Source organism: Vespula vulgaris, chromosome 5, assembly GCF_905475345.1.
Source record: "Vespula vulgaris chromosome 5, iyVesVulg1.1, whole genome shotgun sequence".
Lineage (NCBI taxonomy): Eukaryota > Metazoa > Arthropoda > Insecta > Hymenoptera > Vespidae > Vespula > Vespula vulgaris.
The window spans coordinates 1488151-1514934 of NC_066590.1; the positions used below are offsets into that span (position 1 = coordinate 1488151).

Genomic DNA, 26784 nt, shown 5'->3' on the forward strand with positions numbered 1-26784 from the left:
CAGAAATTTTACATCGTGTTAGAACGTGTTATATGAACGAGCGAGGTAGAGAAGTCCATCAAAGAAGTCAAGCTTTTCGTGGAGGAGCTTTCGAATAATACGAGAAGGGTGCATGCCGCCAATGAATTCGAGCTCCGCCTACCAAGCAGTGGTAGGAAACAACCCCTAAGTATCAAAAGCCGCGCAGGACTGTTTTCGACGTCACGATGTGGGCGTAGACAGATCGGAGACACAACCCCTCGAAAGAGAGAGAGAAGGACGTAGACTAGGAAAACGGGGGATGTCTTTTCCGCGTCTACTCAAAATCAAATCACTCGATTCGGAATCAGTTCTCTTCTCGAACTTCGTGACGTTCGCGGTGACAGAATCGAATCGAAAGCACATCGAGAAAATTTCTGTATCTATCTATCTGACTATCTATCGTTCTTCGTACATATTTTTGCTTCCGTTTACATTTCTTTTTTTTCTTCGTTGTTGCGTCTCGGTGTTGGTGTTGTTCCTCTTTTTCTTCCTCTTTCGGTTTCTCTTTTGCTTTTTCTTTTTCTCTCTGTTACATTTAACTCCTTCATTCTGGTGAGTCTCTTGATAACGAACACGATAAATCTTGGATAAGGAAAGTGTAAGAAACGGTTAACGATGAACCTCCCCGATCAGGAGGTACCTGCTGCTACCGCAAATTTGGGGAGATTGGTATGTTGGTATTAATGATCTATAATATATGATCTATAATAGAGAGCGTGTTATGTGTTAAATATTTTCATTAATTAAATTGGTAGGGAAAAGGGAAGGAAAGGGAAGAGTAGAAAACATTATCATTATGTGATAATGAATACATTTTTTTTTTAATATCTATATACGTTAATTTGCATTAATTACGCAAAAGTATTATATTAGTAATAAGTTTAATACTCGATTAAGTCTACGTACTGTTGATACGTTAAACTATTATGGTCTTATAGTATTTATTAGGTCGAGTTATCAATCGAGATTTTTGCCGACGCATGTATCTTCGTCGTGTGATTATACATTATTTAGAAAAATATTTAAAGACACGATTTATATTTTATCTTAAACGAAAACGGACGAAGTATGCACGTACGCGACATAATTATATTATAAAGTATCTTGCATCGTAATATACGTACAAAAGAGAAGGAAATCAAAAGGATAAAAATAATGGTTTGTTAAATTTTGAAAGAAAAGAGCATAAAACGTGAAGTGTTTTTCGGTAATGAGTGAAAGAAATCGCGTTGCAAAGAAAGTCGGGTTGAATACTGCTGGTAGAACTTTTGTGACCGTAAAGCCACTCAACGTTACAATAGAGATCATAGAGTGAAGCATAGCAAAACATAATGTACTTTCCGAACGATGATCCTCGACTGCTAAATTGCCCTGGCACGCGACTCCACGCATCGATGGCTCGTCCCACGGGTGAAACCCCTTTGTGTCTTCTAAACACGTAATTGTCACCACCGTTCGAACCATCGCATCCCCTTGTACATATGTGTGCGTGCGTGTGTGCGTCTGTTTGTATGTGTAAAAGTCCCTACCACTATTCTCTACATAGAAAAAGCTTTTAACGTGGGTTGGTCAGTATCATTACTTTCGTTAAGACGTAATATGTTCTACGATCGCGTTAAAAACTCTAACGAATTTTGTACGATTAGGATCATTGAGAAATATGATAAGTTTCGAATGTTTGCATTCGAATTTTTATAATTTTTATCTAATTTCCTTTTCTCAATTAAATGTTTTATAATCAGTAATTTATTATATAATCGGCCGCGATAAAAAATATCAATGACATTTGAAAGATTGTCGAAAGATGTAGAATTTGGACGCTGTAACGATGACATATCTATAATTCTAAGCCACGGGTGGTCGATGGATAGCTTATGTTCGAAAACTATAGAAAGGAGGGGGTGAAAGGGACATCTCGTAGATCTCTCTCGAAATGTGCTTGATTTATGTTCTTCTATTCGAATAATCATCCGATTCCCACGTACTTTACCCACGTGGTTGTATCACCACTTAATTGACTCTTGTGTTCGAGTGCATATGATACCAGTTGGATTTCCCATAAGGGAATCGGAAAAGGGAGGGGTGACCCTGCTATGTTTGTCAGCTCGTAACATATATCTATTCAACAATGATCATCTAAAACGATTTTTTTCCCAAAGTTGTCTAGACTTTCTTATCTTTTTTTTTTTTCTACGAGTACAAATATTAGTAGTACAAATATTTATTTCAAAGATAAGAAATCTTGTACCATTTTCTTTGTCGAGTTCGAAGAGAACTCAATCACTGGATTGATATTTGTCTTCGATAGTTGACCTGCTCGCGTTGACAAGTATTGTTCGTCTTCGACTGGCTAGAACTTAGGATCGTCATTGTTTTCGCACCCTCTTTTCTTGTTAAGGGTAAAGAGAACATTCGTATGAAAGTAGCTAAACTTTTTTCCTCGGAAGGAAATTGATAGAAACGAATTAAAGTAACGATGTTCGAATAAGAAAGGAGAAAAGATTCGACTTATTTCATGAAATGTAAAACCCTGATTTAAGATTACGATTCGCTTCTTATGAATCCGTCGGACAAATCGAGCGGATCCGAGGTCAGAAATCTGTTCGCGTACCATCGTTGTCTATAGGATGACTTTATTATAAAGCGAAGCGAAGTGCGCAATTACGAGGGTGGGGTAGTTATGAGAATCAAGGGGGTATCGAACCCTCGCAAAGTCAAGAAGAACGACGGGGCGTTCCCCTCTCGATGTTCATAAGCATCTCCTTTTCACGAAGGCCCGAAAGAGACGAGCGTGCATATTTATTCTGTTTCTTTCTTTCTCACTTTTTCTCTCTTTCTTTCTCTGTTGCGTTGCATCACATATACGCGTGCACATCTATCTATATACATATGAACACGTGCGTAACGTTACTACTGCCGTTGCTACTGCACTGACACTTAACATTCGGTTGGGTCACAAACGCATCCGATGGGAAAAGTCATGGGGGACCATACGTTAAACGGCACGCGGCAGTGTTTGCACTTTCCGCTTACGAGTCATTACCACGTTAATTCGTTCGATTGATTTCGTCATCGATAAAAAGAAATTCGATAGCATCGAACAACTTTCTTACTTTTCCGAAAAGTTCGTCTCACCCTATTCATATTATTTCCGACGAGAGAGACTGTTACGTTAAATAACGATTGTCTTTGCAGATTCTTTTTAATAATATCACGTAAGAAAGATAAGCGTTAGATAAGGAATAGTAGGAGTGTATTTTTTGTTTCTTTTTTTTTTACGGGGAAGGTGTTATTAACGATTTAATCTAATAATATCAGTGAATTTAATTAAGATTTATGTCTTGGCACGTGCCACGTGGATTTAATGTCTTCCTACAGTCATTAGGTTGATTAATTTACGAATCTCTGTTAATTAGAGCCGACGAAAAATATTGGAAAGTAAGAACGCAGAGAGAGAGAGAGAGAGAGAGAGAGAGAGAGAAGGTGGGGGAGAGAGTGAAAAAAAAAGAAGTGATAAAAATATCATCGATAAAATATTTCTCGTGTTAACATCATTAAAAACACTTATCGGCTAATTATAATAAATTATTATTATTACTGAGATTAATGAATCCTGTTTATGAAATAATATTTGTATCTGTAACTTCCTTATCGATTGACTTGGATCTGAGTCGAAGTTTAGGAAAGAAATAAAATCAGGACGTCTAGTCAAAATTCGTGATATCGAAGGCGCCCATAACGTTATCGGAATGCGCGTTAATAACCGAGAATTCCCGAAACCGGTAATCAAGTTTACCACAAGATTGCTCCGCAAGGAAGGACCCATCCAATCATTCACCGGATGTCCTCTGTGCCGCATCTCATCTTTCTTCCTTTCCCCTCCGTCTCTCTCTCTCTCTCTCTTTTTCATCCCCACTCTCTTTCTCTCTCTCTCTCTCTCTCTCTCTCTCTCTCTCTCTCTGTCTTTCTCTTCCTTTCTCACTTTTCTCCCTTTTCTCAACTTCCCTGGTAGGCTCGTCTTGGTTTGTTTCTCCGACTACACTTTGATTGATTTAGTTTCATGAAAAATTAATATAAAATGATTTTGTCAAATTACTACTGACATTATAAACAATACAGCATCTACTAAGTTTTTATTTTATTTCAGCCATCGGAAGACTATGGAAGATTAGCTGTACCGGTGCAAACGACGAGCAGCGACTATTGTTCTCACAATAATTATTCAACGTCTCAGACGACGAACGACGAGAAAACGCAAACTGGTGAGTATTCAAATCTTAAGATAAAATTTATAACTTACGAGAGAGAGAAGGAGAAAGAGAGAGAGAGAGAGAGAGAGAGAGAGAGTGGGAGAGAGAGTGAGAGAGAGAGAGAGAGAGAGAGAGAGAGAGAGAGAGAGAGAGAGAAGGTTTAATGTAAAATCCAGGTAAAGGGCGGAGAAACGTAGAACTAGATAGGACAACATGGTTTATCGATTTTTCAAGATGAGATAAAAGCTGGCGAAGGAAAGGAAGGAAGGGCAAAGAACGAGCGAAGAAAATCCCATCTCTCTTTCTCTCTCTCTCTCTCTCTCTCCCTCCCTCCTTCCTTCCTTCCCTTTCTCACTGCCTCTCTCTTTATTCCATAGTATGTTTCTCTTCTGTGAGATTGAACCTTTTGATAACATCACGTTGTTCGACCTCTTCTTCTTGCGGTTCAACTATCAGGTTGCGAAGTTTCCAACGTATCTTCAACCAGTAAACCAGTAAACGTCGCGAACACATAAGAAAAGTGTGTAGACGTAGAGGGCTCGATTAGAAACACGCATAGAATGTATGGGAAGGTGGAACGAAGTGAGAGAGAGAGAGAAAGAGAGAGAAAGAGAGAGAGAGAGAGAAAGAGAGAGAACACGGATCGACCCCCGAAGAGAAGCTGTCACTCGCAGACTGTCGAGTCGATATCTTTATATAGTTGCATCAACGACGATATTATTTTCTACGGTTCGTCGCTCAGGATTATACTCTGTCGTCGATCGAGACGATGTGGTCGAGTCTAGCGGGCAATTATAGACAAAATCATCCTTTCAATTGCCTTTCCTCGCGAGAATGAACTGTCGAATGGGATTCACGTTCATTGTAGTATCAAACTGAACCATCGAATGATCGTGTTAGAAGCACGTTTATGATAACATTATATTTAATATATTTTTCATCGACTATATTTTTATAAAATTTCTATTGTTTTTTTACAGTATTAATTATACACATGGGTATTGTATATTATTCACACGTTTCGTAGAATTTTTTTTCGAATATCGATCATCACGAAATATGTTCGATTTTTTATTTTTAACATCCTTGACCCAGTAACGTTACATACCCTGCGTTTCTCAATGAAATTCAATAAATAAGAAATTATCAACGCGAAAGAGACTCCCCGGTGTGTCTTATATGTAGAAGCAAGTAGCATACCCGTGACCCTCCTGTTCGTAAGAACCCTATGGAAATCTGGCTTCGGTGATTGACACTTTATATCTAGCATCGGCACGCTGTGGTGTGAGACGGCAGTCAGGATGGACCACCTCCGCCTAACTCAATCACCACCTATAACGCCGCAATTTCTCTATCGTAATCGTATTACGCCCTACCAACCGTTCCCATTCATTCTTCGGCTCTCGTGATTCTGCATTGAAAAATGTTACAACGTTATCGAGTCCTGGGAAGTGAGAGTCACAACGCGTAAAGTATTTTCACTACCATTCTTGAATATTTCTGAACGTCAATGAAGACAACCCTCGAGCTTTTTATTATTTGAAATAAATTTGCTTGTTTTCTTTTTTTTTCTTTTTTCCTTTCTTTTTTTTTTTCTTCTTTAAATAACTGTCCCGTAAAAATAGATGATAACGACGTTGAAAGATCAGTGTGACGATGTTCTTATTCCTCGCTGTATCATTTTCACTGAAAGGATAAGCCGATAGACGTAGTATCATTATCTCTAAGCAATGAGCTGAACCTTAAATAGATTCGATTCGTCGGACGGGATTCTGCGTACGAACAAAACAAAGTTACCAACGAGTGGCTACCCATGGCGAATCTTGAGATCCATTAAACACACCCCATGTCATACGGTGTCCTGCGATATATTCTTATGTATGTATGTATGTACTCGCATCGAAGGGTTCGTTTTTGCTTCTGATTCATCCATTCACTTTCTTCTCTAGCGCGTCTTTCCTCACATCGCCATTTTATTTCTCCTATGTAATTATTTTTCTTTTTCTTTATTTGCACTCTCGTCGAGTCGACTTTTTTTCTGGCTTCATTTATTTATCTTATCTTCAGAGTATAATCAAATTTTTATTTTATATTTATTGTCTGTATTTTTATTATATATGTATATATATATATATATTAGTTTATTATTTCGTCGATTAAATATTACATGATATTTATTTTTCGTTATAGGAAGTGAATTATATCCTCCTCAAGATTATACGAGACAAGAATCTTGGCTTCATGATGGTAAGTTATAATAAATATTTTTTAAATTCGTATAAAAAATTTTCTGTATACATATATAATTAAAAGTATTTTATTATATTTATTATAAGTAGGACTAGGCAAATAAACTATATATTGCAAGTAGACACCCAACCGCCTGGATAGCTCAGTCGGTAGAGCATCAGACTTTTAATCTGAGGGTCCAGGGTTCGAGTCCCTGTTCGGGCGATAATTTTTTTCGTTTTTCTTTTTTTTTTTATTTCAAAAAAAAAAAACATATAATGAAAAAACAATTGGATGGTTATTATTATGAAATAATATTAAAATTAAATATACATTATATATATGTATATGTGCGTGTATGATGAAAATGTATAGAAAAGTAAAAAACTGACAAGGTTTTATAAGATATAATTAATTTATTACATTGTTCTTTTTTTTTTATATGAATTTTAGAGTATAAAATAATTCATTTATTGTTAATGAATTAATTTTATAATTTGAAAAGTATTCATTGTAGTAAATAATATTATTCTTAAACTCAGGATGATTCGATAAAAATATCGTGCGATAAACTGATCGATACACTTTTGTAGATTTTTTGTAAACATTGATTAGGAAGTAGTCATAGAATATTCACATATATATACACATACACACGTATACATTTTCATATGCCACATGCGCGACGATACTGCTTATCTTATAAATAGTTTTATGAGTAATACCAAACTATATCTAATGATGTTATATAAGAGCAAAAATCACTTCTTGTAGATCCATTTTATTTAAACTTGTTACTTTCGTTAAATAGAATATCGTTGGATCAATAGTTGGAACATGTCCTAAAGAAAACCTATCCCCTACTTGTGTTATTTTTCTAATTGAAGTTCAACGTATCGAAGTCCATTAGAAGATTAGATTCTGAAAATGACAATCGGTACCACGACGTGCTGAGGTGTCCGTTCATCTATTAGCCATCCAATTTTTGAAAGTTTCGTTTTATTTTTCGTGTCTATGGACACGCTGTTTTAGAAAGTGCTACTAGCGATAATGAAAAATAAAGCTTATCTATTTTTCTCTATATTTTTCTTTTTTCTTTTGAATGTGTCAGACTGTCATGTAAAAATTTAGATCTCGATAGAAACTAATTACATACTATCATTTATATGGTTTTGTCGGAATCGATTATATACATACATACATACATATATACATACATACATACAAACATATATACAAACATACATACGTATATACATACATACATATATATATGCAACGTTCAACTGGTCGCAACATTAATTTTAATTAGGTTTTATTAACAGTATAGATATAACCTAACAGACGCGAAGGGAAACCTGCGACAGGGTTTGAGAAACACGTGGCTTACACAAACGAACTTATATTTTAATCATAATCGCTTTGATAAAATCCCCCTTCTATCGTTGCATACAATCGATATTTGTTTGTATGTATTTACATATATATATATTCTTATAGGTAAGATACGAACAAAAACTAATTAAATGAAATCTATTTTTTTATCTTCATTTACAGGTAGCAGTTGTGAAACAGAAGGAAGCGAACAATACGTACCAGAGTTTCATCAAATACCAAGTTAGTGTACGACATTAGAAAATATTTGTTATTATATTTTCATTTTATTTCATACATCAAAATCGAATCGATGCGTTCAACGTTACATACATACGTGCGAATTACCTGTTCACTTCGACTCTACATCGTAAATGTATCTAAAATTACCGCTGTTGCTAATCCGAAGGAAGTTAATCTCCAAATGAATCGATGTTTCGTGGAAACACGATAGCATCCTGCAACATGCGTCTCCGACGAAATTGTCTGTTGTACATCTTGGCTAATAAATTAATTGACGTTTCGAATGTCTAACCCTGCGCATGAAATCTAAATCGAGTATAAACGATTAAAGGATATATCAATATTTAAGTTGAACGAAATAAAGTATTCGTTATATTTTTCATTAAATTTTCTTCGTTAAACAATTAATGGGAAATATTTCGATTCATTTCTTTTACGATCGTCTAAAGTTATTTCAATGAGTTCAACTAAATCGTTCGAAAGAAATACATACATAATGTTCGTTGTACTGCACTCTCTCTCTCTCTCTCTCTCTCTCTCTCTCTCTCTCTCTCTCTCTCTCTCTCTCTCTTTCTCTTTTTCTCTTTTTTTTTGCACCCGTTCTCGCGTTTCTGAATATTCACCGTGTAGATTCAGGTAGGGTGGTACGAGAGGAGAACGCAGGAGTTTTTATTAAACCAACGCGTTCGCTCGCTCGAGGGTGATTTCTTCTTTCCATTTTTTAAAGCGGGAGAGAAAAATCAACATTGATGCCTTAACGCCGCCGATCATCGATATCGGATTACGCGAGTAAGCACTTTATATTAAGCCAGAGGGTTTTCCTCTTTCTTTTTAACGTACTTGTTTTAACATACGGACCAGTTAAACACTCGCTTCGTGATTAATATCGTAAAGGGCGGTTGTTGAATGAGAGAGAAAGAGAGAGAGAGAGAGAGAGAGAGAGAGAGAGAGAGAGAGAGAGGAAGAAAAGGAGATCGAATATTCGAATTATAATTTCCGATAAAAAAGAAAATTATATCAGATAATATATAGGGTGACCCATAGAAAAATTGAAAATATTGTTTAATAATTTTTATTATTTATGATATTAGATAATTTATGAGAATAAACAATACAAGTTGATTACACTATTTTTTAGATTCGTTTACGAAATATCGAATGTGCCAAAATTTGTTAGTGTTTAAATTTCGTGGTTCACCCTATAGATAGAAATGTTTTGTTCGTGTAAATAATAAGAGAACTTATTGATGGACAACGAATACGTCTTTCACTCTTACAGATTTTGCACTTTGATATTCGCAGGATAAATTAACTTCTATCTAACTTTCACTTTTTTTCCCTTATAAAAAACATTTCTTATCTTACGATCTTATTAAATCTCTACGATTCCATTTTTAATCATTAATTATATAGTAAAATTGTCGAACTTAACATATTAATTAATTCGGCTTTAAGTTTATTATCTGACGACAATAGTAAATATTTGTATCTAATGGCACGCGTTGAAATGACCAGCCAATCGCTCGAGGGGTAGTTTAAATAACGAGAGGGATGTATAAACACGCTCGATTACATTTAGGGTCAATCGGATTTGTCTTCTTCGATGATACGATTTACTTGATCATTGATTTCATTGATTTCTTTCAAAACACTTGTATATCAAGTTTATTGATGTTAATTCAAATATGTAATCATCTAAAATATCAATGATTAGAAAAGGAGAATATTATTAATATCTAAATATATAATAAGACAATTCGTATATACATAAATTTATATATACAAATTTTCTCTCTCTCTCTCTCTCTCTCTATCTCTTTCTCTCTCTATTTCCCTAATCATCGATAATAAATGTTAGTTTCCAAGTATATAATTTGACATACATATGTCAAGACAATTGAAAACAATGTCTCGTAGTATACGTTTTTTACATATTTATAATAATTTGTCGACTTAATATTTCTCTCTCTCTCTCTTTCTCTCTCTCCCTCAATCTCTCTCTATCTCGTAACAGTAAACTTCCGATGTTTACAAATACAATGATCGCCGGAGGTCTCTGACTTACGCTTCCCACGGCTGGAGTCTGTTTGATTTATCGAAGGGCCGCGCCCCTCGTCCGCGCAAAATCGTCGGCATCCCCCATTAAGTTAGCTCTCACCCCCTTGGTTCCCTTACCCATGTGTCTTCTCTTCGCTTCAGGTCTTCTCCCTTTTTTTTTTTTTCTTTCTTCTTCCACGTGCCAGTGCTGCAACGATGCGTCTTCTCTTCCGGTCCTGGCACGTGCGTCTCACAGAAGCTGACTTTCTCCTACTATCATCTATGTCTTTCTATTCTTCTCTCTTTCTCTTTCTCTCTTTTTCTCTTTCTTCTCTCTTTTCCAGTTTCGCCCTTCCTTCAGTGAAAAAAGGATAATCACTGCTTTGCACTTGATAAACGATAATGACATGCACTCGAGCGAAAGTAGTCAGTCCATTTCGGAAATGGCAAAGCAATCGATTCATCTGTATTTTACAATTTAATGTTTAGGAAACATTCGTACTTTTTTTTTGCTATAATACATCAAATTGCTTGGAAAGTTTCTGTGTCGATTGTCACTTTAATCTTTAATCTTTCATGTTCAATGAAACACATTATTGAAATGAATTACTAAATTATAACAATAATAACAACAGTAATAATAATAATGTTATAAAGATTTAACATAAAATACGTATTTATGAATTTAATCAATAATGAGTAATAAATGAATGAATGAATGAATGAATGAATTTGTTATATACTTTGAATGTAGTTTGTTTTTATTTTATGTCAGATGGTTGCGTGAAACAGGAATCAGGGAATTGTGAAAGGTCCCGAGAAGCTCTCTACCATCCTCAATATACAATTTCCGTCGCACATCCATCCACGCTTAATACTAATTTTCTCGATATAAATCCTAGTACTTCGGCTGATTGTTTCGTGTGAGTATGTTACAACAGTGTTTCTTCTTGCTTAGATATTTTTGAATATAGATAATAAAAATATATCTTCTCTTTGTTCTTAGAAACAATAGGCTGAGTCCGCAGAAAAGTGAATCTTTAAAGAATGTTGCTGTGAAAGAGGAACCGACTGATAAGGGTTATCTCGAGCCAGTTTCTGTGTCCAGTATTTCGTCTTCGATAACTCAAAGCTCTCAGAACGGTAAGATTATACAAAGATTTTATTTTATTTATTTATTTTTTTTTTTATAACTGATACGACACTCATGAATCGTATATATATATTTTTTTTTGAAACATTATTGCGTCTAGAATGAAGATAGCGTATTAAATATCAATATCAAAATTCATACCATGACAAATTTCTATACAAAAGATTCACGCACCATTGTTCTTTATACGGTTCATAAATAACTGGAATAAGAGGGTGACGATTCTACTATACTATCCATTTATTGACTCATCATAAACCGAGACTAATATACTATGAGAAAATCATCCGTCGATGTTATCTCCTCGATAGAGAGTTCATTTTTCATTTCATTCGAGAGAAGTCGATTACTTTTTTTCTTGAATTTTTTTTTTTTATATTTTTCGTTTTTTCCAAAGAGAATTCAACGAATAATCGAATGATATATTTCATATATAAAATGAACAAAATTTGATAGCTTCCTCGTGAAAAGCAATGTAGTTCCTCCCTTGAACGGTGAATAAACTCATGCATTGTTCTAAGTATGCATAATTGAATAATTGAAGACTGCTTTCAACTCGAAAGCCGTGGAAAGCGTCTCCTAGAATTCAGCGAAAGCTGCTGGGCGAAGTACAGAACTCCAGATGCTCTCCCGTGGGAGATTGAACGTCGAAAGCTCTTTCATGGTCCAGTAGTGAAATGTTACAATTCAAATAAGAACGAGTAGATATGATTTTCTAAAATATCCTGTTCCAAAAAGTACATGTATATCTTTCTCTCTTGTAGACATTAAAATCATATTATGTTTTAAAAAATTAATTTGATAAAAAATATAAAATTATTATTAATTTAAGAAAACATAGCAGGAAGAAATCGTTACAGATTCTAAAAATATTCGTCTCTCTCTTTCGTGAAGAATCCAACAATTTTTTTATCATTTGATAAATCTCATTTAATTAGAGTGGAAAATGATAAATAAAGTAAATCAAGGCTACAAATGACTATGAAAGGCTGAAATCAAGGTTTGCAAGCTCATGCTCTGTAATCTGTCCGATTAGTCTTTACGCACACAAGGATAACGAATCCTTTAGGAACTCGTTTACTATATCTATCCACCGACACGATGTGTATCGCGATACCCACCTACTTCCAAGTCACTAGGGAGTTTTGCTACGGCCTCTCTTCGGCTAATTCTCCCTACCATTAACCGTTTCAATTATTTAGAGGTAGTTTACGGTAATAATAGGATGAATCCTCTATCGTTGTTATCGATGATAGCTTTTATTCGGCTTGTTTCACCGTGTTAAATTCATTATAGAAATAGAAAAAGTGAAAAGGAAAAGATATATTTTTTTTTCTTTTTTTGTTAAAAACATCATATAAAAACTTTTCAACCGATCGATCTCTCGATATGCTTCAAATCAATCGAGTTTATTTCATCAACATATTTATCGAATCGTTATCGTGTCTATCGCTCTTCTGCGTTAAACGCACGTTGCAAAATAATGGAACGGAATAGTAATAACCTGTTAATGAATACCAATTGTCCGTGTTCCAGTAATTAATCCGTACGATTTCCAAGGATTACGAATCGGCGATCGCGATTAGTTTTACATGTATTTATAGATCGATCCAGTCTCTAATTCATATCAAATAGGAATATGCATATCTGCAGAATGCATATTACGATAATATTTTATGATCCTTGTTATTATTCCTACTTGGAGAAAATTCAAAAGCCAAAAAAGTATATTGCGTTGGGTCAAGGCATACCATTTGGCAAGCAAAGTAGATGTAAAATCGTGCTTGCATTATTAATCGAGCGCAGCGCCGGAATTCGGGACTGACAATGAGAGATAGAGCGAGAAAGATAGAAAGAGAGAGCAAGAAAGAGAGAGAGAGAGAGAGAGAGAGAGAGAGAGAGAGAGAGCGAATAGGAAATAGGGAGGGTGAAGAAGGGCGAAAACGAGCGATACCTTCTCTCGTTTCTGAGAATGGACGAGTGTAGGCCGTCCTCTTACGCGAACAACCCTCGTGTGCGCCGCCCCTGACCACCCCTGGCCTCGCAACCCTTTACCTACCCCAGTGAGCAGAACGCCGCCAGTTTCATCAGTTCGTGATTAATTTTAATTTAAAACCACCCGCAAAGCCTCTGGTCCCTCTCTCACCGACCTAGGACCAACCCCTTTCCATCCTCATTCTCCTACTCTCTTTCGAGAGAGAAAGGGAGAGAGAGAGAGAGAGAGAGAGAGAGAGAGCGAGAGAAAGAGAGACAGAGAGAGAGAGAGAGAGACAAAGTGGTAGATTAGCCCTGGAGCTTCCATTCCCTTCCCAAAAGCTCCTCTTCGAATACCCACGATCCAACCGACGTTTACCCTGGCAGGTAAAGTAAAACGCCAGTTATAGTTGACTTTCGTGAACCTTCCTGTTAATTCTCTCTGGTGGGCTCTGTGGTAGATAATAATGATACGAGGGATGATATAATGTGATCACTGATGATTCGGCTGAATCAGCGAGTGATCTTTAATGAGAATAAAAGTGGAATTAATAGAATTATTAATCGATCATGTATTATATACATGTTTAATATATTAAGTCGAATATACCTAAGTTCAGGAACAAACTTCTTGTTAAATAATAATCAAGAAGAGTTTACTCTCTCAGAGAGAACCTTCACGAGGTCACGATATTTCATCGCAGCGAATACGTCTCGGCATCGGAGCTTTCTCAATTTTTCAATATTCCCCTGCACGACTTGAAGCGTAACCGGATTACGGTTCGAGAATGGCTTTTTCGGGAGCGATGGTGCCGGAGTAAAGGGGGAGAACGAGGTGGAGGAGTCGGGGTCGGAGGTAGCGACGGTGGTGGTTGCGTAGTCGTTGCTGGTGATAGTGGTGGTATGGTGGTGTAGCCTTCGAGAGCACAGCACCCGATTAATATACATATCGCACGAGCTGTACGCGGGATTTCAGAGGTACCACGACGCCAACGCTATCCGCTTGCTCGTCAGAGCAAGCCAGAGCAACCCCGTGGGCTTTGAATATCAACCAATTTCCTGCCGATATTTGTGTGACGAGCACTTCACCAGCGACGGCGCGTGAGTGCAATTGCCAATGCGTTCCTCTACGTTTTGTCTTCCTATCTTCCCATCCTCCATAGCGCTTTTCCATCTATCACGGATCTTCTTCTTCTTTTTCTTTTTCTCTCCTTCCCCTCTCTTTCTCTCTCTCTCTCTCTCTCTTTTTTTCTCTGTACCTTTGTTCGTGGGTAACGATGAACGTACGAGAAAAGAACCAACGAAAGAACAATCAAAACGTACATATGTCCTAATGGACGACATGATTTTTTTAGTAACAGATTCTAACCGAAGGTTTTTTTCTTTTACAGTAAACAGCTTGGTTTATCCGCAGCAACAACAACAACAACAACAACAACAACAATACGGGATTGGTACCAGAGAAAGTAGAAGTTCACCAATACCCAGCCGACCAGCCAGTGCTTTTTCCGGTACATCGCAATGGCAACCACCTATTTCGACTCCGTCAGAAAGCTTTTTACCGCGACAAGAAAGCTGGACGTCCGATGGCTATGGAAAACGTAGTATAACTCCTACTTGGACCGAGTTAGGAGTTCAAGCGGATTCGAGAAATTCGTCGTGGGAACGACAGAATAATTGCTTGCAAAAACGAGGATCGCCATCGTCTTCGTGGAGCTCGGAATATATTAGCAAGAGACCATCGTCGACCAGTGCGGCAACTACTTGGAGCGACGTGACAGTTGGCTATCAACAGCAAAGACGTGGATCTCTTCAGCTTTGGCAATTTCTTGTTGCATTGTTGGATGATCCAACGAATGCACCTTGCATCGCGTGGACCGGTCGTGGCATGGAATTTAAACTTATCGAACCAGAAGAAGTCAGTAATTCTTATGAAATATTTTCTTGGAATTTTTCTGATCAACTAATCAAGTTCGATTAAAAATCATTGTTATAGGTAGCACGTAGATGGGGCGTTCAAAAGAATCGACCGGCGATGAATTATGACAAATTAAGTCGTTCATTAAGGTATTATTATGAGAAGGGAATAATGCAAAAGGTTGCGGGGGAGAGATACGTTTACAAATTCGTATGCGATCCGGAAGCTCTGTTTAACATGGCTTATGGCACTGGAGGAACTCCTGCACTTTCCACCGAAGTTCATAGCAGTATGGTAAGAACGCACACAGTGTCGGGAAAGACGTGTGCCACAAGCGACATCACCGAGCTTGGTAAACATTCTACAACCGGCTACGGCGATGCTGTTCTCGCTATGTATTCGAACACGGCTGCAGGTTGGTGATCAAAGTGTTTGTATTTATTAATTATTTCTATTCGTTGAGACTCTCTGAAACATTAACGATGCTCTTTTATAGTGTTTCCTTATTTACGAACTTACGCTATGATCGATATTTATCGTTTATAACAGTTTACGGGCCTTCCACTTTGCATCATCTGCATCAATACTTGGGTGCTAACGAAGATTTTAAGACACCAACTACCAGATATCATGCGCATTACTCCGCTCAATACGATAATCATCATCATCACCATCATCATCATCATCATCATCATGCTACTTCAGCTTATTCGGAAACTTTTATAAATTATGGTCGCTTATCGACGCTGGAACATCCCCTTGACATCAGATCCCAAGAACAACCAAACAAAACTTCGTACAATCACGAAGCAGAGAATATCAATAGAGAACGAGAGAACTTACCGATCGGTTACGACGATACACAGAGATCGCAGTTACCAGGACCGTCGGCAACAACGGAAACCACGATATTGGATAGCAGTACGAATTCGAAGATCGAACAAGCACCATACGCTTGTTTAGGCGTTGGTAGTTGCGTTTGTTGAAGATATGCAAACTTCTTCCCTGTCCTGAATGTTCATCGATAACGAATTGAATGTTCTTTGTCAAAGAAAAAAAAAAAAAAAAAGAGAAAAAAAAGAAGAAAACCAAAAAAAACAAGTTTCCCTCGCCAGCGAATTTTTCGTAGATCCTCGTGTAAATATATTCATTCTTTTGCGCAAGACTTCGACGAGATGGGAGAGATTTGTTTAGATTTGTTAGAAATGATTATTTATCGAAACGAAGATTGAACGTAATGGGATATTCTCTAGATAGATTTCATTTTTTTTTTCAGATCCGATACGTTGTAATTTATTCTGTAAATAGGCTAATATAATGATTAACTTTAGCAGGCTTTGTTACTTGAACTAATTGTAAGTATATCCTCTGTGAAATTGATTAACCACGATTCGAGAGCCTCGACAAATACGTACATATGTAATAATATTTATCGATAGACGCTTGCCTTGCGAGGTCAGATCAGGACTATCTTTTTCTTCGGAATAATATCTCGCGGTCATTGCTTAATATGACGTAAGTCCACGGCATCGTACGGAGGTCGAGTGTATATTTCAGGCTCTGACACACCTCAGGACATGTTTATATTTGCCTCTCGCTCTCGCGCATTAGGTTTCTATAGCGTCAGAGCTATGTTTCTCCCACCCTCATGAGCACACAGTGGCAACTATAGTCGGTGACTTAAGCTACACGGTGATGGGTTCGCAACTGTCACTCTGAAGACAAAATGCGTGGAGTCGTACATTCCGATGGTGGAATTCGTTAGAGTGATATCTTCATCGATTTCGCGACGAATCTATTTTACTCGAGGAGTGTAATTTATTGTTAATCGTAAACTTGGTAAGTTTACTCCGATCGTGTAATTGTAGAAACACACTTTCGCTAATGTAAATATACCTATATGTTTACAAAAAAAAAATTATACTTGTACTCTGTGAATAACTTTCAGATAAGTTTTGTACGCCACGACTTATTTATTTTGATAATTATCGCAGATAAGACTGTTATGTTTGGTGTTTTATTTATAGTCGTTATCGGAATATGCTTCGCATAACTCTATGAAAAATATCAAAACGTTCTTAGACTTTATAATACGTGTTTACCTACGCGTCGCAATAGATTTTGCAAGATTCATAAAATCGTGCGCGAATTAATATTTCAAGTACTTAGAATGAGTCATTTTTTGGCTCATCCCATTCTTTATACAGATGACATAGATGACTACTGAATCTTCTTCTGCGTCATTCGACAACATTGTAAAATTAAATATTCATTTCAGTATAAATACGTTTGATTTATCATCATGGCTAAAACGAAATCTTCCGAAGTGGAAGAAGGATCGATGGGTTTCAAGGATAAGCAGAAGGCTTTGGATACATTGAAATTTCTTGACGAACGTGATATAAGTTATCAATATCACGTTATAACCAGCTTCGTCAGTCGCGTTAAAAGAACATTACAAATAACGAAGGACGAGGAGAAACTTTCGAATTTGCGAGATGCTTTGAAAGTATTCGAAGATTGGTTGACCGATTATAAAGAAAATAATCGTGGAAAAGAAAATCTTGCATATTTACCGATAGAAACGATCAAGGCTTATAGATCACTCGCCAAGAGATACGATGTGATCGACGATGATTTTTACGTGTAAGTTTGTAATCCGTACCGATGCGATAGATGATGTTCGATCTATTTCTTAATCATTCTTTTTTTCTGTTCTTCTTGATTTTCATATCGTAGCGCTTACAAGAAGGAAAAAGGAGATTACAAAAGTTTACGTACTTCGAAGTTACAAAATAACGGGATAACGTGGGACATTGAAAGGAATCGTAGATTAAAGGATATCGTTGCTAACATCAAAGAAAGGAATATACAATGGTACGAGACGGATATTGGTGATTTAAGAGGACTTCCAACGAAGGAACACGTTCGATGCATCATGTTAGGATACAGTCCGGATCCAACAAAGTTGAAAAAGTTGATGGCGGATGTTGCATCGAAAATCGGTGTTATAGATGATATCGATATGGAAGTTGAAGAAGAAGTCACGAAGAAGACGACCAAGAGAAGCCACGATAGGAACACGTCGAGTAGCGAAAGCGAGTCCAGCGAGCCCGATAGAAAAGTTGCCAAGTTATCCTCCGATGTAGAAGGAGAGAAAAAGGAAGATAGTGGTCTTAGTTTTAAGGATAAGGAAAAAGCTTTGCAGAGTATCAAATCTCTCGAAGGGCGTGACTTGAGTTATCAGTATCATGCCATTGCTGGTTTGGTTAAAAGAGCCGAAAGAGTAATATCGTGTACGAAGGATATAAAAAAAATCCAAAATATGAAGGAAGCTGTTGAAGTTTTCGAGGATTGGATTACCGACTATAATGTAAATGGTAGATCGCAAGATAATTTTAATTATTTATCGATCGACGTTATACGTGCTTTCGAACCTCTCGCTAAAAAATACGATATCGAGGATAAAGGGATTTTAAAGTAAGTCGTAATGACTTATAGAAGAATCGTCAATTTAATTGGATCATTTATTATTTTCTGCTTTGTATATAGGGCATACGAAGAAGTAGATGGAGATTATAAAAAATTGAGAACGTTGCAAGTCCCAGAATCCGATTTAACGTGGGATAAAAAGAGAAACAAATTTCTTCGAGAATTTGTGGATCGTATGAAAGAAGAAGATATTTCTTGGTTTGAAACCGACGGAGATTTTCGGAGTTTACCGACTAAAGAACATGCGCGATGTATTATGTGGGCTTACAGTCCCGATCCTACGAAATTAAAAAAGCTCGTGTCCGTAGTTATAGAGAAATTAGCGTCTACAGTGTGATATACTATAACTAATTATCTATATGCTATATCTAATTAGTTATCGTATTAAAGCTTTCATGCTGTTATATTTTTTAAGCTAAAGCTAAACGATCTTTTAATTAGTTGTATACGCGTATATATATATATATGTACATATGTACATACATACATACATACATATATATATATACACGTGTACACGCAACTAATTAAAAAATATTATTTCCTTTTATTTGCAGGTCAAATATTTTACATAATTAACTATAATCGAAGTCTGTAATGTTTATAAAAGAAAATATAATATTTAAAAGGCATCCCTACGAAACGACAATATCAATTATACGTTCACACGAAATTCGAACGTCCCGCCGGCGCTGAATAGCTAGCGCCATCTTGTCGACACTAAGACGCGCGCGAGAAGGCTAGATGGCGCTAGGCGTCGAGTTGGTTTTTCGAGCGGCGAGCTCAATCGATAGTTTTTATTGCTGTCGCTGACTCGCGAGGGAGGGTGAGCCTCGAGTACAGTTTTGAGGTTAGGGTTAGTGACTCGGTGACACTGGAAACGATAACCGGTGGGTAGCAGTGGATTTTTCACTCGCTTGCGCGAATCGAAGAATCGAGAGAAGAGAAGATTCCAAACATTTTCGTCATTCCTTTCAAGTCTTTTATTCGTGGAAACTGGTTATTTTCATTGGATTTTCTACGTTGTAGTAAAAAAAAAAGAAAAAAGAAAAAATATTCGAGTGACCGAGAGAAAGAGAGAAAGAAAAAGGAGAGAGATAGAGAAAGAGAAAGAGAGAGAGAGAGAGAGAGAGAGAGAGAAGAAGAAAAAGAAAAAGAGAGAAAGATACTAAGAAGCACGGATTAAACATAGAAGAACGTTTAGAATAAGATAGAAAAACGATTGGTCTCCCTCGAATTTTCTACCCTCTCCCTTTTAGATGTAGCCGGAATACGACGCGTTCGAGGGAGTAATAAAGAAAGAAAGAGAGAAAATTTCACCGTCTAAGAATAACTTGTGGTGCTTCTCTCTCTCTCTCTCTCTTTAACTATCTCTATCTCTTTCTCCCTCCCTCCCTCTCTCCCTCTCTCTCTCTCTCTTTCTCTCGTAAGAGAAAGAAGAGGAAGAAGAAGAAGAAGAAGAAGAAGAAGAAGTAGAAAAAATAATCTCTTCGACTTCTTATCAACGTAGTACGAATCCGCGCCTTTTTCCAAGCGAGAAACGAAAAGTTAAACGAAGGAATCGAAAAGATCGTAATATTATTGTTTTAATCGGCGATTACTTCAACTCTCGATAATATATATCATCATCGATATAATCGAGCAAGAAAGAAAATATTTACGGTCGAAGAAAATCGAAAAAAAAAATAAATTAATTAATAAATAATATTAAAAAGAAAGAAAGAAAGAGCTCGAGTATAGCAGCTAAATTGCATCGACTTTTACATCGCGGGAAAAATAAGGCGCGGAGTTTTCGTGCTTGAATCGAGAGTCTAAAGATCGATATCGAGCAAACGGATGAGGCGTAAAAGGGACGTTGTCAGAGGGGCGAGAGGATCGGAGATGCTTGGTAATCGCGATGGCTAGGAGGGAGGCAGTGTGAGGATGTCGCAAACCGCGGATGCTGAGAGCGAGACGGGCTCCATCTGCGACGAGGAACGCGTTAGGAAACTTTTCCAAGCATGCGACGGCGACGGAGATGGTTTTATCGACAGGTTAGTGCAATAATCGTAATCGTAATCGTAATCGTAATCGTAATCGTCATTATCATCATCATCATCGTCATCGTCGTCATCTTTTTTGTTAAAAAAAAAAAGAGAACAAAAAAATAATTACGTTGTAATCCTATAGGATAATTTTCTTCTGATTCCGAATTAAACTTTGTCACGTGACTGAATCGTTAAATCATTTTTATAGATTTTATTTCGAAATGATTTTTACTGTAATAGAGAGAGGAAGGGGGGATGAATAATTCGTATCGAAAGAAGTATATTTTTTGATGTAGTGAAAAAGTTAAAAGAGAGAGAGAGAGAAATTGAGAACATTCGTCGATGAAACGTCAATTAGAGAGGAGAAAAAGCGAGCGGCAAAGAAAGTTCGAATTAACGACGCGCGTCCGTCGAAAGAGAAATGGCGTAATGGCCATTTGAAATCTTTGCCTTTGTCTCTGCGAACGAGAGAGGATAGGGGGAAACGACAAAAAGAAAAAAGAAAGAAGAGAAAAACAGAAGAAGAAGAAAAAGAAGAAGAAAAACGAAACGGTATCCTTTGTAAGCCTTTATTCCGTCCCGTTGTCCGTGGCGTGACTATGAAAAATTTCCATTCGCTATTCATTAAAACTTGCGCCACTCGAAGATATTCCCTTGGGGAAAAAGGGAACGTGGAGCGAAAGAGAAAGAGGAAGAAGAGAAAAGGGAAAAGAGAAATGAGGAATCCGCGACTCGGTTCGCGGATTCGGGAAAAAAAGTGTTTTATGATTTAATTCTTCGGTAACGACGCGGCGTGTTACGTCGCAACACGTTTGTTATCGTTGTTGTTTATAATAATAATAATAATTATTATTATTATTATTATTAGTAGTAGTAGTAGTAGTAGTAGTAGTAGTAGTAAAACCTGGCAGGTTCTTTGCGCGTTCCTTTTAATTATTCCTTCAATTAATTAGACGATTTGAATACGTTCGTTCGTACGTTCGTTTAAACAACTCGCCGCGAATTAAACTTGTGGCTACCCTATCGTTTTTTGTTTTTCCCGCTCTTTTCTTGCATATCTTTTTTCTATATATATATATCCTTCTCTATCCTTACCATACCTTTCTCTCTCTCTCTCTAACATACATACGTATGAACGCACGGCGTTCGTTCGAATGGCAACGACGATGAATAAACCGGAAAGATAATGGCCAATGAGTTCGTTTTACGAAGGTACGGAGGAGAGATAGTTTCGCGTCTCTGGACCAAACCGTGTCTGTTACGATCTTCTACGTACCTTTCTCTCTCTTTTTCTCTCTTTCTACTTTTCCTTTTTTCAATGCTCGAAACACGTTTTCACTCGTTTACAAATTTATACCGTTCGGCTTAGCATCCCTATATAACCGAAGCGCGAGTATCACGCTCTTTCCGAGTCGTCCCATAAATCACGATGCAAATTTATCGATGAGGGGAGTATTCGTGTGCTTTAGTATCCCTCTCCCCTCTTCCTCTTCTTTTTCCTTCTCCTGAATGAAGGAGGCTGAACGTTAAAGAGGATTGTTCGCGTGTACGAGATGAAAAGAGCGCGTACGATCCCTCCGGTATATTCTATTCCCTTCTCTCTTTTCGCGCCTTTAATTACGAACATACTGTCTTCGAATATAAAAGCTCCGACGAACGAAAACCCGTCGATAAAAATAATCGCTCTTATCGACCGTAATGTGTATTGTCTGGGCGCGTAATTTTAAACGACGTAGCGTCTTCTCTCTCTCTCTCTTTTTTTGTTCTTTCTGTTTTCTTTTTTTCTTCGTTTCTCTTATTCTTCAAACGAGTATCTTTTAATTACGAACGTGTCTCTCTTTTTCTCTTTCTCTCTTTCTCTTTCTCTTTCTCCATGGATGTTCGCAAGCTTGATGTTTACTTCAAGCCCAAAGGGAAAGTAGTCTTTGCTTAATGGACTTTTCACGCTTGATTCGGCGGTCCGTATTCGAAATTATTCGAATGCAATGGCGCGGGAGTCCAACGGGAAAAGAAAAAGAAGCACGCTACGGGCTTCTCGATCCCTTTGATGGTAAAGGGTAGAAAAAAAAAGAGAGGGGAAATTTACCGGACAGGTTAAGGAGACTTTGGTAAAGAGAGAAGAGGTAGTAAGGAATGAGATGGGGAAAAAAGAAAAGAAAGAAAAAAAACGGAAAAAAGAAAAGAAAGAAAAAAAAGGAAAAAAAAGGAAGAAAAAAAGAAAGAAAGAAAGATTTCTCTGCTTCTTCAGTATTCATTGCCGGCCGCTTTTGTAATCTCATTAACTTTTGCCCGGTAAGATCCTTATATTCTGAGGTCTTCGCACGTCTCGTTGAGCTCGCAAGCTCAAAAAGCTTCGAAGCCCCTTTTCGAAAACTTGTACTTCTCGTGCATCCAACCGATTGCCAACTCGCGAGATTGCGAACTGAAGCTGAATGCCCAAGTGCCCACTTGCGTTCTCTCTCTTTCTCTCTCTCTCTCTCTCTCTCTCTCTCTCTCTCTCTCTCTCTGTTTCTCTCTGTCTCTTTTCCTGGCCCTGTCCTTTTTCCGTCACTGTCTTTTTCCCCTCTTTCCATCCTTTCTCTTCTTCAATGCCAGGCAGTTTTTTCCTATGCGTAATACGCGTGCAAGTCCTGTCTCCTCTCCTGTGCTCCACATCAAACGAACCGACAAAAGAGAGAACGGAGTATATATCAGGGTGCAGGTACTCTCTTTCTTTCTTTCTTTCTCACTCTTCCTCTCTCTCTCTCTCTCTGTTTCTCTCTGTTTCTCTCTTTCTCTGTCTCTCTTTCTTAGTTTACGAGGGACGACACGTATCTCTTGTTCCGGAGGATCAACGCTGCCCTTACTTTACTCTCTTTTCATCCTCGAAATATCCACTGCGATTCAGTCTACCTCTTTCTCCCTCTCTCTCTTTATCCTTATATATATATATATATATATATATATATATATATATATATATATATGTATATATCTTTTTCTTCTTTCTTTCTCAAAGTATCTTTTATAGTCTCAATTTTTCATCATTTTTTGCTCTCAAAAGTATCGATTTATCATTCTACGTCATTTTAAATCGATCTTACTCGCGTTAACGATCGCTTCGAAATTTCTTATCCACAATTTCCATCCATGATTTAAAATCATTTTTAGATTCGCGCATCATTTGTATTATCGATCGTTGATCGATATTACCGATTTCTAATACCAGAGATTTATCTATAAAAGTTCAATGAGTTCGAGATTTGAAATTCAGCACATGTCCCGAAGAAAATAGGAAAGGAAAAGGAACGATAAAAATGATGTGGGCGTCAGGGTAGTCGAAGAAAAACTCTGAGAGAGAAGTCGATCGAACGTTTTACGCTGGCTGGAGAAATCTCACCCTCTGTGTCTCCTACAATCCCTCCCCACCATTGCCACCCTCAATGTGGGTAGGTAGCTAGGGTAGGTAGGTAGTATTTTACGCGTTCCAACAATGGGCCTGGGGCACTTATTAACTCGTCGGATGTATTGTGCGGTTGTTTTGCGAACAATCCGCATGCGGTTACCTTCGTGTGGAAAGAAGAGCTTTTCGATAAAATGGTATTGCTCTCTGTTTCTCTCTCTCTCTCTCTCTCTTTTTTCTCTCTTTCTCTGTCTTTCTCTCTCTCTCTCTCTCTTTGTTTTTCGAAATGTCAGGTAGCAACGTTGTCGAATAACTCTCATACAACACGGTTCCCATGGGACGATGTGGTTTTATCAAAATTTCGTCCTTTCCCCTACCGATAGCGATCCTGTGTCGTCGAATCGTGATACGAATTTCGTGATAATCCAATAATTTTCCAATAATTTAAGTTCCTCCGTCGTCTCTTGTTTATTTCCAATTTCTTTTTATTTGTTTCTGTTTCTTTTTTTTTTCTTCTTCTTCTTTTTTTCTCTAATTTATTCTTTACGAAATAATTTAATGAATAAAATTTAACGAATGAATGTGACGTCAATATACATGTATGTACACGGGAATAACTATAATATAAAGTGCGAAAGACTTTCATCGTTTGAAACTAAATGCAAACGATTGCCATTGGAATAAATGAATTTCAGTCAGGATTTGCTGACGGTATGCAGAGAACTGAATCTGGAGAATTCCGTGGAAGAGTTGATGAGGGAATTAGGTGCGGACGAGCACGGCCGCATTTCCTATCAAGAGTTCCTCAGACGTCGTTTGGCTCTACGACCAGAGATCGAGGCCCTTAGGTCTGGTAAACACAGAACGAGCCCTCATCACACGCATACTCCGGAATATCTTCCAACTAGCAGTGACAATAGTCTTGGTAAGATCTTCATATATTTGTCGATTAAAAAGCAAAAGAAAATAAAAAGAAGAAAAACAAAAGAGATAAAACGTAATTGATCTATAATAATATAATTGTATTATATGAAGAAGAGAATGAACTTGAGAAACTGATTCGTCGACTTCGATATGACTTGGCGAATGGAGACGCATGCATTTTATATTCATGAGCAGTCGAGACGTGAGCGGTTCGTTGGCTTTATTGAATTTGTAATCAATGTCAAAAGCTGGATGATCTTCGTCGCCACGTAGACGCATCGCTTTTACCTTTTTGAGCTCGTAGTCCGTAAGATCTTATAGTATAGGCTCTTATCGATTGTTTCTGGATCAATAACCGTAAGGGCACGACCAACGGGAGGAACATAGTGTTACTTTATAGAGGGTGATTCGAAATGTATCGCGAGAAAAAGAACATTAATGAGACGCTTGTTTCGCGAACAAAAATTCTTTTCGTAAAAGTTTATGTAAAGAATCTAGAAACGTGTCCTTCTCTTTTTTTCTCTTCCTTTTTTCTTTTTTTTTTCTTTTCCTTTCTTTTTTTTGTTCTTTTTCGCGGAACTCGCTCGAGTTAATATTAGATCGTCCATTTACGAGAGTAGGAAATTGACCACTTTGGCCATGTATGGAACAGGATAGGTTCTCTTCGTGAGAGCTTTTTGATCGTTCGAAACAATCACACTCCGTGTTATTAATCGCCTTTTCATAGTCGACTTATATACATATATGCATCCACGTATGCACACGCTCGCATACACGTGGACGTTCGTTCGAAGCGTGACACGAATCCGTATAAGCGAGAAAAATGTCGCAAAAAAGATTTATAAAATACGTTTCTCCTATCGTACTAAACAAAGCCCTTTCTCGATATGACTCAGATTTATAGTTTCTTCCTGATCGGAATATCTATGCATCTGTTGTCGTCCGTTGCATTTATTTGTAAATTTTATCGAACGATTTATCAACGATTTTCAGGAACAGTTTCGGGAAGACATGAGAGTTGGGAATTCGATAGCGGTGCTCGTGATCTCTCGCCAGAGCCTCACACGCTTCAAAAGCTCGTCGAGGCTGCCGCTGGTGGATCTGGAAATATGTTGGACCTCGCGAATAAGGTAAAATAAAATCAAATTAAAAGCAAAAAGAAAGAGAAAAGAAAAGAAAAAAACTAACGAAACGAAACGAAATGAAACTTTACGAGAATAGATACTTATATACTTTTTTACAAGTACAGCTACAAAAAGAAATATTATTTTACTGGCTTGGTCGATTTTCTTATCGAAGGACGATCGTTATCGCGTTTCTCTTTCTTTTTTTCTCTCTTTCTCGTTTTGTATTCGTTCGTTTTATCGCATCCACAAGTGGAAACTCCTTTCGGTATGAAATATAATGAAAGACAAATAAATGCAAGTGCAGCACTGCTGCATCGTTTCTCGTTGCCGACGCTGCTGCTTCTCGCGTGTTCGTTTCACACTCTGCGTATTGCCGCGGACCATCGATTAAGCTTCTGAATATATATGTATATGCGATTTTTTTGTCCTTTAATACCGCTCTGTGCTTCTTCCTCTTTTTTTTTTTCCTTTCATTTTTTTTTTTAATTTTTAATTTTATTTCAGAAGAGTAAGGGGAAACAAAGAATTCTACCCTCGTTTGTTCTTTCGCTTCGTTAAAACTATTTCATAACCGTCTCGTCCCTTATAAGCGACTTTTCCACCATCATCGAGTGTCCTATCCATTATCCATGG

At 37.3% G+C, this 26784-nt stretch overlaps 3 protein-coding genes and 1 non-coding gene across 8 annotated transcripts in view; all 4 read left to right on the forward strand.

Moving 5' to 3' along the window:
• Positions 1 to 16529, forward strand: LOC127063927 (ETS translocation variant 1-like). 5 transcript variants are annotated; one of them, XM_050994273.1, is made up of 9 exons: positions 1 to 151; positions 4169 to 4283; positions 6462 to 6518; positions 8058 to 8117; positions 10930 to 11077; positions 11161 to 11297; positions 14673 to 15199; positions 15278 to 15614; positions 15749 to 16529. In XM_050994273.1, exons 1-9 carry the CDS (start codon positions 113 to 115, stop codon positions 16183 to 16185), a joined length of 1857 nt encoding a protein of 618 aa, XP_050850230.1. In that variant the 5' UTR covers positions 1 to 112; the 3' UTR covers positions 16186 to 16529. The 5 variants fall into 5 exon arrangements, with proteins under 5 accessions (XP_050850230.1, XP_050850228.1, XP_050850232.1 ...); XM_050994271.1 differs by lacking the exon at positions 1 to 151 and adding an exon at positions 291 to 690; XM_050994275.1 differs by lacking the exon at positions 1 to 151 and adding an exon at positions 1037 to 1179.
• Positions 6653 to 6725, forward strand: Trnak-uuu (transfer RNA lysine (anticodon UUU)). Its single transcript has one exon. It is a non-coding gene; the product is annotated as a tRNA-Lys (tRNA).
• Positions 16273 to 19581, forward strand: LOC127063931 (uncharacterized). Its single transcript, XM_050994282.1, has 4 exons — positions 16273 to 17038; positions 17478 to 17845; positions 17939 to 18679; positions 18752 to 19581. Exons 2-4 carry the CDS (start codon positions 17502 to 17504, stop codon positions 19026 to 19028), a joined length of 1362 nt encoding a protein of 453 aa, XP_050850239.1. The 5' UTR covers positions 16273 to 17038; positions 17478 to 17501; the 3' UTR covers positions 19029 to 19581.
• Positions 19502 to 26784, forward strand: part of LOC127063926 (colorectal mutant cancer protein) — a 25512-nt gene continuing 18229 nt past the window's right edge. Inside the window, exons 1-4 of the mRNA XM_050994270.1 lie at positions 19502 to 19581; positions 20407 to 20724; positions 24796 to 25025; positions 26018 to 26154. Coding sequence (XP_050850227.1) covers positions 20615 to 20724; positions 24796 to 25025; positions 26018 to 26154 — 477 coding nt within the window. The 5' untranslated portion in view covers positions 19502 to 19581; positions 20407 to 20614. The remainder of the gene's footprint in view (positions 19582 to 20406; positions 20725 to 24795; positions 25026 to 26017; positions 26155 to 26784) is intronic.

Coding starts and splice junctions, on each gene's coding strand:
- LOC127063931 (XM_050994282.1), top strand. CDS start 17,502: ATGGCTAAAACGAAATCTTCCGAAGTGGAAGAAGGATCGATGGGTTTC. Junction 17,846..17,938: donor ATCGACGATGATTTTTACGT/GTAAGTTTGTAA, acceptor TTCATATCGTAG/CGCTTACAAGAAGGAAAAAG. Junction 18,680..18,751: donor GAGGATAAAGGGATTTTAAA/GTAAGTCGTAAT, acceptor CTTTGTATATAG/GGCATACGAAGAAGTAGATG.
- LOC127063927 (XM_050994271.1), top strand. CDS start 637: ATGAACCTCCCCGATCAGGAGGTACCTGCTGCTACCGCAAATTTGGGG. Junction 6,519..8,057: donor AGAATCTTGGCTTCATGATG/GTAAGTTATAAT, acceptor CTTCATTTACAG/GTAGCAGTTGTGAAACAGAA. Junction 15,200..15,277: donor AACTTATCGAACCAGAAGAA/GTCAGTAATTCT, acceptor TCATTGTTATAG/GTAGCACGTAGATGGGGCGT.